The sequence below is a fragment of the Glycine max genome, chromosome 3 (genome assembly GCF_000004515.6).
Source record: "Glycine max cultivar Williams 82 chromosome 3, Glycine_max_v4.0, whole genome shotgun sequence".
In the NCBI taxonomy this organism is placed as follows: domain Eukaryota; kingdom Viridiplantae; phylum Streptophyta; class Magnoliopsida; order Fabales; family Fabaceae; genus Glycine; species Glycine max.
The window spans coordinates 30,422,191-30,435,464 of NC_016090.4; the positions used below are offsets into that span (position 1 = coordinate 30,422,191).

The 13,274-nt window shown below is 35.8% G+C and overlaps 1 protein-coding gene and 1 pseudogene across 1 annotated transcript; one reads left to right on the forward strand and one right to left on the reverse strand.

Moving 5' to 3' along the window:
- Positions 1-2,934: 2,934 nt before the first annotated feature.
- On the reverse strand, positions 2,935-5,055 carry LOC106798225 (uncharacterized). Its single transcript, XM_014774207.2, has 4 exons — positions 4,911-5,055; positions 4,098-4,628; positions 3,324-3,989; positions 2,935-3,227 (listed from the first exon to the last, which is right to left on the reverse strand). Exons 1-4 carry the CDS (start codon positions 5,053-5,055, stop codon positions 2,935-2,937), a joined length of 1,635 nt encoding a protein of 544 aa, XP_014629693.2.
- A 3,863-nt stretch (positions 5,056-8,918) lies between these two features.
- On the forward strand, positions 8,919-9,523 carry LOC100794045 (uncharacterized; annotated as a pseudogene).
- Positions 9,524-13,274: the final 3,751 nt, after the last annotated feature.

Here is a 13,274-nt window from a genome sequence, read left to right on the forward strand (position 1 = left end):
TACCTCACAAACTTAATTTCTGATGTCGGGAAAGGGACGTGAGCATCATCGTGATAAACTTTGACAACACTCACCCTAACCACATCATCTGCATAAGGGACATTGTGTATGGTGGCCAAAGTGTCATACACTTTTCCCAATGCCACTAGTTGAGTAGACTGCTCGGCAACTACATACAGGCCCATGGTATCAGCATGCAGATCAGAAGTATCTTTACCTAATGGATTTGTGTCAGGTTCTGCACAGCTCCCCTTCGTGCTTACCCTTGTAGCTAATACTTGTATATCCGGTGGCTAAAGTGGGGGTAAGTGTTGTGAAGCAATTTGGGATAACTCCAATTTGATTGCTTGTTTCAACTCTTGTTTAATTGTCTCCAAAGTGCATTGGTTTTCCTCTTCTACCTTCCTCCTCCACGCTCATTCTCGGTTCTTGTTTTCTTCTTCTACTTCTTTCCTTCATTCTTCTTTTAAGTTACCGATGATTTCATCCAACTGTTGTTCCATGATCGATGTAGAGGAACTGGTGGAGCCACGTGAGGCATGACCAAAGTACTGGCTGATTGTCACAGCTGTCCTCGCCACATGGACACGACCTGGATGCTCCGATCGGCCAATAGTCATGTTCAATATATCCTCACGACCAGAAGGAACAAAGGTGCCCCGCATGGTCTATTCTTCTAAAGAGTCATGTTAAGAACACAACATCAATTTACAAGGCAATGGAGATTGTTATTATACAATTAATTAATTCCCACTGTGAAACGCCGAGGTAATTACTCACAATTTTGTCAGATATTTCTTGGGTGCCTATAGAGGTCATCTAGTCATATCACTTTGTGTGGGCCATCTTCCACTTCACATGTCTAGAAATGGGGGACGATGGCTCCACACTCACTGACGAATTTTCAGTAAATTCTGCTTGGTGTTCTCGTGTCTTCCTTTTTTCCGTATTCCCTTACAAAAAACATGGCACATTTTTAAGGATCAGAAAAACAAATATGTTAACGAATTCACAAGCTGCGTAGAGAACTAGGTACTAAAATAAACCTGCCAATTAGGGGTTTTGTGACTTTTTGCAAATTCGACCCAAGTTGCTACATCAATACCATACTTAACAGAAGGATCATCTTTTGCTTGACCCTCACTGTTAGCATAAACATATTTTGTTGTCAGGGAGGACTTAAATTCCCTTCATCGAGTAGGGACCGTTGACATCACCTTTTTTTTCGCATTGTCACCTTCGGGGATGTCAAATTTGCCCTCCAAAACAAAATTGTTAAGTAACAATTAGTGACATATAATATTTTGTTAAATTATTATATGAAATCATATACAAATGTCAACTTAAATAAGGACTTACCAAAATGTCATCCCATATAAGATTCTTTAAAGTTTACGGCACAACATTTCAATTGGAGTGGACAATAGGAATTTTCTCTCGTGCTACAACTCCCAGATAACTATGAAACTTCTCTTTATGAGGGCCTAATCTTCTCCCAGTGGCTGGATTGACGTTAACTGTAGTCGTGGTTGATCTAAGCTTCGAACAGTCAACCTTCTTAGCCAAGTGGATTGTTTAGTCCTCCTAGACGTACCATCTGAAGGAATATCTGAATGTGGAGGGGAGGTTGGGGGTGTCGTCATGAGTCGACCCAACTGAAACAAATAAAATTACCACGACATGTCAGTTATATAAACATAAATGTCATCATGATCATAAATGTATTACAACATAAATGTGGACATGTCAGTTATATAAACAAATAAAGTCTACATTAACTTCAAAATATTCAAATGCATAAATATATTACAATTATGCGATATGTCATATACATTACCAGTAAAAACATAAGCAGTTATGTATAATTATTCTCCCATAAACCTTCATCATGATCATTTGGATTTGCATGTACAACATCATTCTGATCTTCACCATTTATGAAAGGCATTTGTTGATACAAACCTAGCATCTCGCTCACATCAACTGATGAACCATCAATATGGTTACTGATAGAAATTGTTCTCCCTTGTAGAACCACTGACCATCTCGAGTCGCCCGGATCTTGGACATAAAACACTTGTCTAGCTTGCACTGCCATGATGAATGGGTCCTCATTGTAACCACCCTTTTGTAGGTCTACTAAAGTAAAACCCAGTTTGTCTTGGCGTACTTCGGTATTTCCATTAATCCATTGACACCTGAGCACATGCACTCTAAATTCACCATAATTAAGCTCCCAAATATCTTCAATGACTCCATAGTAAGGCATGGACACGTGAATCGGATTATTATTAGAAACACTACAAAAGTGATTTGACTGACCATCAACACTAACTCCACTGTTCTTCATGCTACTTTTTGCATCATGTGACTTTGTGTAGAAAGAATAGGCATTGATATCATATCCCTGCCAAGTGGGAACATTAAGATTTGGACCAACAGCTAACAATCTTAGTGTCTTCGAAGCATTGTCATCAACAAAGATTGTGTGTCTAAACCAGTTGATGAAAGTTCTATTGTGTTCTTGCAACAACCTCATCTTGTTAATTTTTGGGTGAGTATCTGAGACATATTTTTTGTAACAATTTATGTACGGGATGACCTCTGTTGTGTTGTTTAGTACATATAGATGAGCTTGTGACAGTTGTTGTCGATCCATCGTTAAAACATTAAATCCTCGTGTACCCCTACGTTGAGTCGCGGAGTCATGATGACTTTGAGGAACCCTGACTAGTGATGCATTATTTATATACTCTAAGCAAAATTCAATTGCTTCTTTAGCAATGTATCTTTCAACAATGCATGCTTCTGGTCGATATTGATTCTTTGTATATCCTTTCAACACCTTCATGTAGCGCTCAACCGGATACATCCAGTGTAAATAAACAGGCCCACACAACTAAATCTCGCAAGCTAGATGAAGAATGAAGTGAATCATGATGTCAAAAAATGAGGCGGAGGGGGGAGGGAATACATCTCCAATTCACATAGAATAATCGAAGCTTCATTCTCCAAATTATCCAATTGTTGCGGGTCAATAACCTTGCTACCGATGGCATTAAAGAAAAAACACAAGCGAGTGATGGAAACCCTAACTTTTTCAGGACAGATCCCACGAATAGCCACTGGCAAAAGTTGTTGCATTAATACGTGACAATCATGAGGTTTGAGGCCAACCAATTTCAAATCCTTAATTGACACAAGGCTCTTGATATTTGAATAGTATCCTTATGGAAATTTCACATTTTTTAGACAATGACAAAAACTTTTTTTCTCTACTGTTGACATTGTGTGACATGTTGGGGGCAAATACATTCGATCACCTCGTGAAACTGGATGTAGTTGGTCTCGTATAACCAGGTGAACCAAATCTTGATGACATTTCAAACCATCCTTTGTCTTGCCCATAATGTTAAGAAGGGTGCCAATCAAACCATCACACATATTTTTCTCCACATGCATAACGTCCAGAAAATGTCGAACATGTAGATCACACAAATAAGGGAGATCAAAGAATATGGACCTTTTCTTCCAAATGTTCTTTGCAGACGCATCCTTTTTTTGTGTCTTACCAAAGATAGTTATGATGTCTTTCACCCAATCATAAACATCATGTCCACCTAATGGTTGAGGCGCACTTTGAATCTCATTCTCTTCGTTAATTGCTTTCTTCAATCGCTGATATGGGTGATTAGGTCTCAAAAATCTTTTGTGCCTTGTATATATTGTCTTCTTCCCATGTGTTAGTTGAATGTAACAAGTGTTTTTTTCACAAATAAGACATGCATGGTGTCCTTTGACACTATATCCGCTCAAATTCCCATCAGGCGGAAATTCATTAACGGCGCAAAATATCATTGCACGTAACCTGAAGGTGTCTTGAACATTCGCATCATAGACATCAACCCTGTCTACCCACAGTTTCCTCAAGTCTTCAATCAAGGGACTCAGATAAACATCAATATCATTTCCTGACTGTTTTGGACCCGCTATCATCATAGACAACATAATGTATTTTCACTTCATGCACAACCAAGGAGGAAGGTTGTAAATCATTAACAAAACCAGCCATGAACTATGATTGGTGTTCAGGTTACTGAAAGGATTCATTCCATCTGAAGCAAGACCAAGCCTTAGGTTTCTTGGATCCTCTCCAAATTCTGGATACAATCGGTCAACTGTCTTCCATTGTGGAGAATCAGTAGGATGTCGGAGCAGCCCATCCATTATTCTTCCATTTGCATGCCACCTTACATTTTTTGCATTGTATGCACTAGCAAACAATCTCTTAAACCTTGGTAGTATTGGTAAATACCAGCAAACCTTTGCTAGACGAGTGTTGCTTGTGGATGCACCATTACTGCACTCCTCGTCGTTGATTTTGTAGCGTGATACCCCACATGTCGAGCAGTTATGCATTTCCGCAAACTCATTTTTGTACAGAATACAGTCATTAGGACATGCACGAATTTTTTGGTACTCCATACCGACGGGACATAATATCTTCTTTGCCTCGTAGTGACTCTTCGATAAAATGTTATCTTTAGGAAGCATATTCTTCAATAACACAAGCAACTCAGTGAAGCTTCTGTCACTCAACCCAAATCTGGCCTTCAAGTTCACCAAACCTAGCACAGTTGATAACCGAGTAAAGGTTGTGCATCCCACTTACAATGGCTTCTTCGAATCTGTTTGTAAATTTTCATAATAATGTGCATGAGCCTCCCGAAAACCCTTTTGGCCAAGATCACGTATCATGTCTTCCATCCGATCTCCGATTTGTACATTAACCGGCTCAGGTTGAGAGGTTGTTGAAACGTGTGGCAATTCACCATGTCATATCCAATTTGTATAACTCGGACTAAACCCCTCACCTATAAGATGTGATCTAATGTCATTCAATGACTGACATCTCCCATTCACACATTTAACACATGGGCGGAAATATTTTGCAGCTAATAGTGGTGCATTTTGTTCAGCAAATTGCAAAAAATCATCAACCCCCTTTTGATAAACTTCGCTTATGCGAGGTGCTTTAATCCAACTTCGATCCATGTTCTTTGTTCTGTAATATCGGGTACGTTATCTTATATGCATAATAATCTCATTTTTATCATAAAAAGGTGTGGTCTTATCCCATTCAGGAACTCTTTTTTTTTACGTCATTCATATGTACAAGTTAAGTACGATATGCTAAATTTGATTAAATTTCGGCAGCATTTTGCATTGGTCTCCAAGTGCACAAAATGAAACAGGTCACATGATTTGACCACGTTCAAGTATGCACCAGGAGAACAAAGCGATATGTAGTCGACCGAAACGTAATCAAATATAACACAACATACTTAACATATAACTATGAATGAAGTAAAAAAAAATAAGTGCTCCTAAATTGTCCAAATGGAAAATTCAAGATTAAATATAGTGATTAATCCAAACTGTCCGTAATAATCACTGTATTGAAGCTTGAATGGGAAACTAAGGGTCACTCAGCATGCACATAATTTTAATATTTAACAATTTACATATTTGAAAAAATGTAATATTCCCATAAGTGTGATGATGACATACATACCTGGAAAGATACAGGTAACAATAACTATTGTAAATCATGCAGGTTTTGACGATGTCAAAAAGAATTTGCTTGACAAAGGGGGAGAATGTGGATCATGCATTGTTTTGATGATATCGAAAAGAAATCACTTGATTGTCATCATCAAAAAGGGGGAGAATGTGAATGTATGAATGCATGATTTTTTATGATGTCAAAGAAGAATCAAACAAGGCCGCTTCAAAGGATAAGCATTTGCTTCAAGACTAATTCAAGATTGCTTCAACAAACAAAGCCTTGTTTCAAGATTCACTAAAGATCAAGCCTTGCCTCAAAACAAAGGGTTTCAAAGTCATGCAAGGCTCTGGTAATCGATTACCAGGAAGTGTAATCGATTACCAGAAGGGAAGAATGAAAAAGAGCTGTTGAAAAGGGTTTTGAATTTGAATTTTGAACATGTAATCGATTACCATATGTCTGTAATCGATTACCAGCAATGAAACTCCTGAAATTCAAATTCAAAAGTCATGACCCTTCAAATTATAACTGTGTAATCGATTACACAAACATTGTAATCAATTACCAGTGGAGAATTTTCAGAAAATCTACCAACAGTCACATCTTTTGATTGGATTTGTGAATGGCCATCAAAGGCCTATAAATAGGTGACTTGGGCACGAATTTTGAGAAGAGAGTTTTGCTTGTTTAAAATGTCTTATCCTTTCAAAAGGAAATGAGAGAGATTTCAAGAGAACTTCATTGCCAAATGCTCTCTCAAAAGAAACTCTTGGGCAAACACTTGCAAATCCATTAAGAGTTTCTCCATGGACTTCAATTGTAATATCCTTCTCTTCGAGAGAGAATTCTTCTTTCTTTCTTCTCATTCAAAGAGATTAATTAAGGGACTGAGGGTCTCTTATGTTGTAAGGATTCTTGAACACAAGGGATGGGTTGTCCCTGTGTGGTTTAGACTTTGTAAATGGATTTTTACAAAGGGAGTGGAAAATCTCAAGTGGGTTGCTTGAGTATTGGACGTAGGCACGGACTTTGTTGAACCAGTATAAAAACTGTGTTTGCATTCTCTCTTCCCTTATCTCATTTATTTTGTTGCAATCAATTTTGTATTTCATGTTTAAAGAACATTATTAAATTGATTGCTACTTCTTCTACATTCTGAGCCTATCTCTTTTAGAAAGGGGTTAAAAGTTTGTTAGTGAGAAATTAATTCATCCCTTCTTAAGATTTCTGAGGCCATATGTCCAACAACTATCACTGTGGTGATGACAGGGAAAATTTTACGAGCTTATGTTCAGTCAACCCAGAACGACAGGAAACCACCTTAACTTCCTTTGGCAGTGAAATAGAAGTACCTACAACCAATCACAAACACTATAATTAGGTGACATACTAAAGCAGTCATATAAAGATTGTTTATGAATGTTATTAACAAAAAACAATACAACTTGCCATATAGTCAATTATGCCTTGAGGCACCTCATGTCAAATAACTAATGTTGGCCATGTTACGTGACAATATATAATGTTTCTAAAATGATGAAATATGTGAAATATAAAAATGGCTACAAAGGGTTAAGATACTATACTCGTAAAGCAAGAGACTTGTATTATCCTTAATTGCTCTAAAAAATTGTGAGTAATTAATTTACCAGGATCCACAGATTCCAAGTCACAATGTGCAGCATGGAAAGTGGTGTTTAAAAAACTGTAAGTTTCCCTCTAAAAATACAACATACAAGGTGGAAGAGGTCTCGGGAAAGAGTGATATTAATTATCATACAATAAATTCAGAAATATAAACACAATGTTTAAATATTAATGTTCAGCACCTTTTCAACAACAGCAACACAAATCTATAAGAAGCAATTATCTATTAAAGTTGTTTTTGTAAAAATTTCAAAGGATCTCAACAAGTAATAATCAATACATAAAAAACATAGGAGTCAAATTTCTATTTTGGTTCAGGGTCATTTAATGAATCCCAAATATATTGCCCATAGATATGTCTTGGTGCACAATATTTAAATTGTACCTTTACATATGCATTTACATTCTTCTAGTTTCTAAGTGTCTATGATGTGCCATTATTTTTTTCTATTTCTTAACCCTTTTTGCACCATTTTAAGTAGTGATTAGTCTTAATTGTCAAATTAATTAGGCAGTTTTATTATTTGGGCCCATTCAGCTAATTTGATGTTTTTAATCTAATTTCAGGAATTAATGAAGCATTAGACTTGAATCTTGGATTTGAAGAGGACGGACTATTTTATTCTACATAATTAGATCTTATCTTATCTTATTTTATCTAGATATTATTTCATCTAGATCTTATCTTATCTTATCTAGATTTGATTTGATTTTATTTATGGGCTTGGATTTAAAACAGATTTGTAAGCTTTGGGGCTGAAAAACTATATAACAGCACCAAGGTTCTAGTTTAGGCCTCTCTTCTCTCTCTCTCCTCTCTCTCTCTTCTATTTTTCGTTTTTAGTTTTAGTCTCTCTTCTCTTCCTCTTTTATTTTCGTTTTTTGCAATTTCAGTTCTGACTTTTAGTTTTATCAATAAAATTTTGTTCTCTATTTGATTAATGGAAGGCTAAGTCCGCAGCGTTGTTTTCTCTTGAGGATCAAGCACAGTTCTCTTTGAGGTTCTATTATTACTGTTAAATTCTGTTCAGTTTTTCCTCTTCACTAATTACTCTGAATTTGTTGCTATTAATTCATGCATGCTTAGTACTTGATTAATTGTCTCTGCGCTTAATTTACATTCATGCTTAATGATCGTTTATGAGTAATTGGTGTTTGTGATGCTTAATCACATAATGAATGCTTTATGTTGAATTTCGCTTAGTAATTTAATTTAGGGTTGGATTAAGTGGTTGAACTAATAAAGGATAAATTCTCGCAACCTAGGATAAGAGACTTGCTTGTGAATCAAGGGGAAGCAACGTATTTTAATTCTGATAATTTCTAATTCAATTTTACTCGCTGTTTAATTTACAAAAGCAAACAACCCCCCCCCCCCCCATTTGTTACTATTTCCTACTATTTGTTATGAACATTTGGTGTATCATTGCTCGTTGAGAAACGACCTAGGATCACTTCCTAGTTACTACATTTTAATATTTATTTGATTCGGGTACGGCCTCGATCAGCCTGCTTAGAAATACTAAAGGTACATTCATTTGATTGAAACCCTCTGCTAAGCAGGCAAAACATTATCATTCTCTACTCCTTGCATTGAATTGTAGTAGATTCAAGGTTGAGCATGAGCTATAATGCGCAATCCCTCGGAGGGATACACCCTTAAAATAAAAAATATATAAGCTGCTTTTGTGAAATTGAAAAGATGATAAAAACAAACACTAGTACTAGTGGTTCACCAAAACTTCATCGCAAAACTATTCAAAGGAACCGTAGGATTCACATTAAATCTCTCTGCTTCAAGTATCTTTCCTCTATTCCTTACAATGACCTCAAACCCACCAAGGTACATAGTTCATTGATCCATTATCACATGGCAAAGTTCATGAAAAATATATATAAATAAGGTAGAATTAATTAAATTACATGAATCAATATTATTTTAGGACATGCTTTACCAGCAGGATCAGCTTGATCTAGCAGCCACGTACATAAAGCATCTAAAGGAAAGAATACAAAAATTGAAGGGGGAGAAGGAGTAAGTCATGACAATGATGATGAGATCAAACCAAAACAACAATAGGATTTTCAATATTGGCTCACAGTTGCCTCTAATTGAGATAAAGGACTTGGGTTTGGGCATTGGAGTGAAGTTGATAAGTGGGTTAAATAAGAACTTGATGCTCTATGAAGTAATTAGTGTCCTCGAGGAAGACGGTGCAGAAGTTGTCACTGTTAACTTCTCTACAGTTGCTGATAAATTTTTTACACGGGTCATGCTCAGGTACAATGACATTTCTATATCTATGATTCTCAAAATCAAAAGAATGATATCTACTTTGTACTAATCAATAAATGACTCGTGATGTATGTGGATGTGAGTGAGTCTTAAGTTGTTTTCAGCTATTTTTTAGGTCCAGTAGTAGGTTGATGAAGAACCACATAATTTATATATTTTCATTTTGATAACATATTTTCTATATCAGCTTAAAATATGAAGAATTGGTGTTGAGCCAACGAGGGTATATCAAAGGCTTCCGGAGTTGATTGCACCACTAGAAAGCTGGGAGTACATATCATGATCAAGGCAAATTAAACAGCCACTATCGCTAGCCGTATTGCAGGCCAATTAGAAAATGACAACATGCAATATTGAGAGTAGCTAGTTATAATAGTGAATCAATATCTCAAGTATTAGCAAGCATAGGGACTATCATTGGTTTTACAAAGTATGTTGGCTTGCAATGCACAGAATTTAAGGATTAATGAAATTAATATGGTTCAATTACTACCTCATCTATATGTTGTGGCCAGGTGGCTTGGGGGCTTGCTGTCCTTGGCAACCTTATCGAGTCAAAGCGAGGAGGATACATCATGCATTTTCGGCAACATTACCTCTGCTACATTGGTAGAGTTTGGAAGAAAAGGTTGGATCTTACTGGAAAAGACTGAATATTAACTATTGAGATTGGACAGAAAATGCACGATGGGTCCTTCTCAAATATATTTCTAGCTAAGGGAGATGAATATCATGTGTTTAGGGAACATTCAAAGCAGCAATGGGATTCATTGAAATCTTATTATACGAAACTAAGTTCACATTTGAACATATGTTGGGATTATTTATCTCCCTTTGTGATCTTTAAGCCATTTTGTTATGGAGTTCAAATGTCAGTTGAGAACATACAAGGGTGCCATTATTTTGCAGGCTGCAAGTAAGCCTAAGAGGAGAATTGGGATTGAAGTTGAGGAAAGTATGAGGTACTGTTCAATATATCTCAAGAGTTACATTCCCTTGCTTTACTTGCATTGGCTATGGGAATAGCAAAATAGGTTTTCTTCATTTCATTCATGAATTGTTTCACTAACCCCGATTGAATCTAATAGATTAAGCCCCAGTTGATCCTCAAAACCTTAGACATATATCTTTACGTATTGAATGGTTGGTTTAGTTTTGAAAATGTTGATTACTCGAATAAATTTAACACAAATTAGTAAAACATTTAAACAATTGAAAACTGGCCTCCTACTTAGTTCCCAACAAGGTCTAAAACGGAAGTTTCAGCAGGATGATATGACCTTACAGCTAAAAGATGGTCCATTACAGCAGACTAGATCTTGTGATGCAGATTTATTTGATATAATAAGTTCGCATGTTTATTATAAGTTGTTGGCTTCTCAATTTTTGTGAACTGTGTGTGTGTGTTTCATGCTGTTAAGAGTATGTTATAATATTATTACATTCTTATTTATTGCAAGTTTTGTTTCAGCAAGTTGTATTTAGTCTTTATTTATCCTTAAATCTTTCGCATGCAGTCACTTAATTTTCTTTATTCTATTTTTAGTATTATGTAACATCTAAAATGGTTTGTCTAGATTTTTTCTTAGTTTTAGAATCTTGTAAATATGGTGAGCATTGTAACAAAGTTGCAGGTGTTAACTGTTGTGGGTGAAGGAGACACAATCATCAAAGCTTTAGACGATATTGTTCCAGAAGATGACTGTGGAAAGTTAACAGATGCAATGCATGCAATTTTGCATGCAAGGGGCTCTAAGTTGAAGATAGATAGGATTCTTAATATTTGTCAGGCTTCTCAATCCTTATCAGGGCAAAAGAACCAAAATAAATTCAAAGTATGTGGTGCAGAAGTTATGGTCGAAGAACAACCCTCTGTGAATCAGATGAAATAGACTAATAGTCCTGTAGATGGCTCTGATAAGGCTCCAGGTAGCATTCACAAGCTTACTGAAGAAACAGAAACAAAAGTTATTCCCATAGATAAATCACCTAATTCTACAAATTTAGCCCAGTCTCAAGAATCAAATCATGAAGTTGGTTCTTTTGGTTCTTTAAGGAAGGAAACTAACAAATGTAATGATAATAATGACACAAATGAGGAATCAAAGGGAAAAGTTGTTCCTGATGTTGGTCACAACAATAACGGATTGGAAACAGGTTCTAAACCATAGACTCTTGGCCATCCTGATGGAGCAGGTGGCTTTGAATCAGCAGGCGTAGGTGAGTAGAAAGGCCAAAATGGTGGATAGCTCAAACAGACCCAAAGGAGGAAAACACTATCCTGAAGGATGAACAGAAAAGATTGGATTTCTCTGGCGATTAGAGTAAAAATACCTCAACTGATCAATAAGCAGTACATGAAATATGATCTGATGTTACCAAATGGTTAACATTCAGCAGTTAAAAATCAAAAAGAATAAACAATCATCATGGAAACAGAAAATTAAGACACTTTTTTAATTTCAATGTAGAGAGAACATTTTCCCAAAACTACAATCAAACAAGTTTTTAAAAATTAAATTCTAAGAAACTAAAACTATTTTTAAACAGAGAAATGAAACCAGTCCTTAGTCTTCCATAATTTAGCAGATCGAACGGTACTATACTTAGAGGTGAAGTTCTAAGTTGGGTTCCTCATGATCATCATTATCATTGTTCAGAGGAAGCTGTGGAGGAACCGCTTCTAGCTTGCCTATAAGAGTACCTCCTCCTTCTCCATAATTATATTGTCTCCAGTAGGTACTTTCAACTCGCATAACTACCTAAATACAAGTTAGTGCAACCTTCTGCTTTTGTGCCATTTACTAAGGTTATTGTTTTACATATTGAAAGTGCCTCATAATTTTTGTTGCTCATATCTTTTGTACTTCTATAATTGGTTAGCCCGTTGTTGTGATGCTTTTAATATAACTCATGCATTTGGCAAATTCCAATTGAAGGGAAAGACTTCTCTCATACATGGTTAAATTTTGAAATAATATTGATGCAGGCATGAATTCTACCAGAAACCTGATGAAATGGTTGTTACCATATTTGCAAAGGGCATTCCACAACACATCATTATTGTTGACTTTGGTGAACAAATAGTATGACTCACATTAATTATCATAATATTTAGTAAGTTCATGTTACAACCCCATCAGTTACAGTCCCTTACATCATGACCAATAATATTCTAAGATTGCTCCTTCCTTTTTTTTTCTTAATTGTTTTTTATGATATTGTAGTTAAGTGTTACAATTAGTATCCCTTGCAAAGATGCATATGCCTTCCAATCTGGCTTATTTGGAAAGGTAAGAATGGAAACTTCATTCATTATATTACTATGATTTTAGTTGTGGTTTTAATGTAGAAACTAAGGATCATTGGTTTTCCTCTATCAGATCGAATAACCAAATGTCGGTATGAAGTTTTGTCCACCAAAATTGAAATTCGCCTTGCAAAAATAGATCATATCCAATGGACATCTCTAGAATTCAACAAGGGTAGCACAATTGCATAGAGGATTAGCGTTTTGCCAAGTAACTTAAGACTCAGTATTTAGCTCTTTTTCCCCCTCCTTACATTTTAGTGACTACAGAAAAATTGGTGTTTTTTTCATTTACGTGGCATATATGAAAGCATTTTGGTGGTGAAATTTTCTAATATTGATTGATGTTAATTCTATTTCATTGTTTGCTTTTCCCACTCGCTTTTAGTCATCTGAATTTTTATTTGTTGAATAGTGTCATGAATTTAGTTGATTAGTGAATATAAACCACA

Excerpts from the sequence above, each read along its gene's own strand:
- LOC106798225 (XM_014774207.2), bottom strand. The coding sequence starts at position 5,055 with ATGGATCGAAGTTGGATTAAAGCACCTCGCATAAGCGAAGTTTATCAA. Across the intron at positions 4,629-4,910 it reads TAAATGTGTGAATGGGAGAT|GTTTGGTGAACTTGAAGGCC; the intron begins GTCAGTCATTGA and ends CAACTGTGCTAG. Across the intron at positions 3,990-4,097 it reads AGATGGAATGAATCCTTTCA|CGGGTCCAAAACAGTCAGGA; the intron begins GTAACCTGAACA and ends CTATGATGATAG.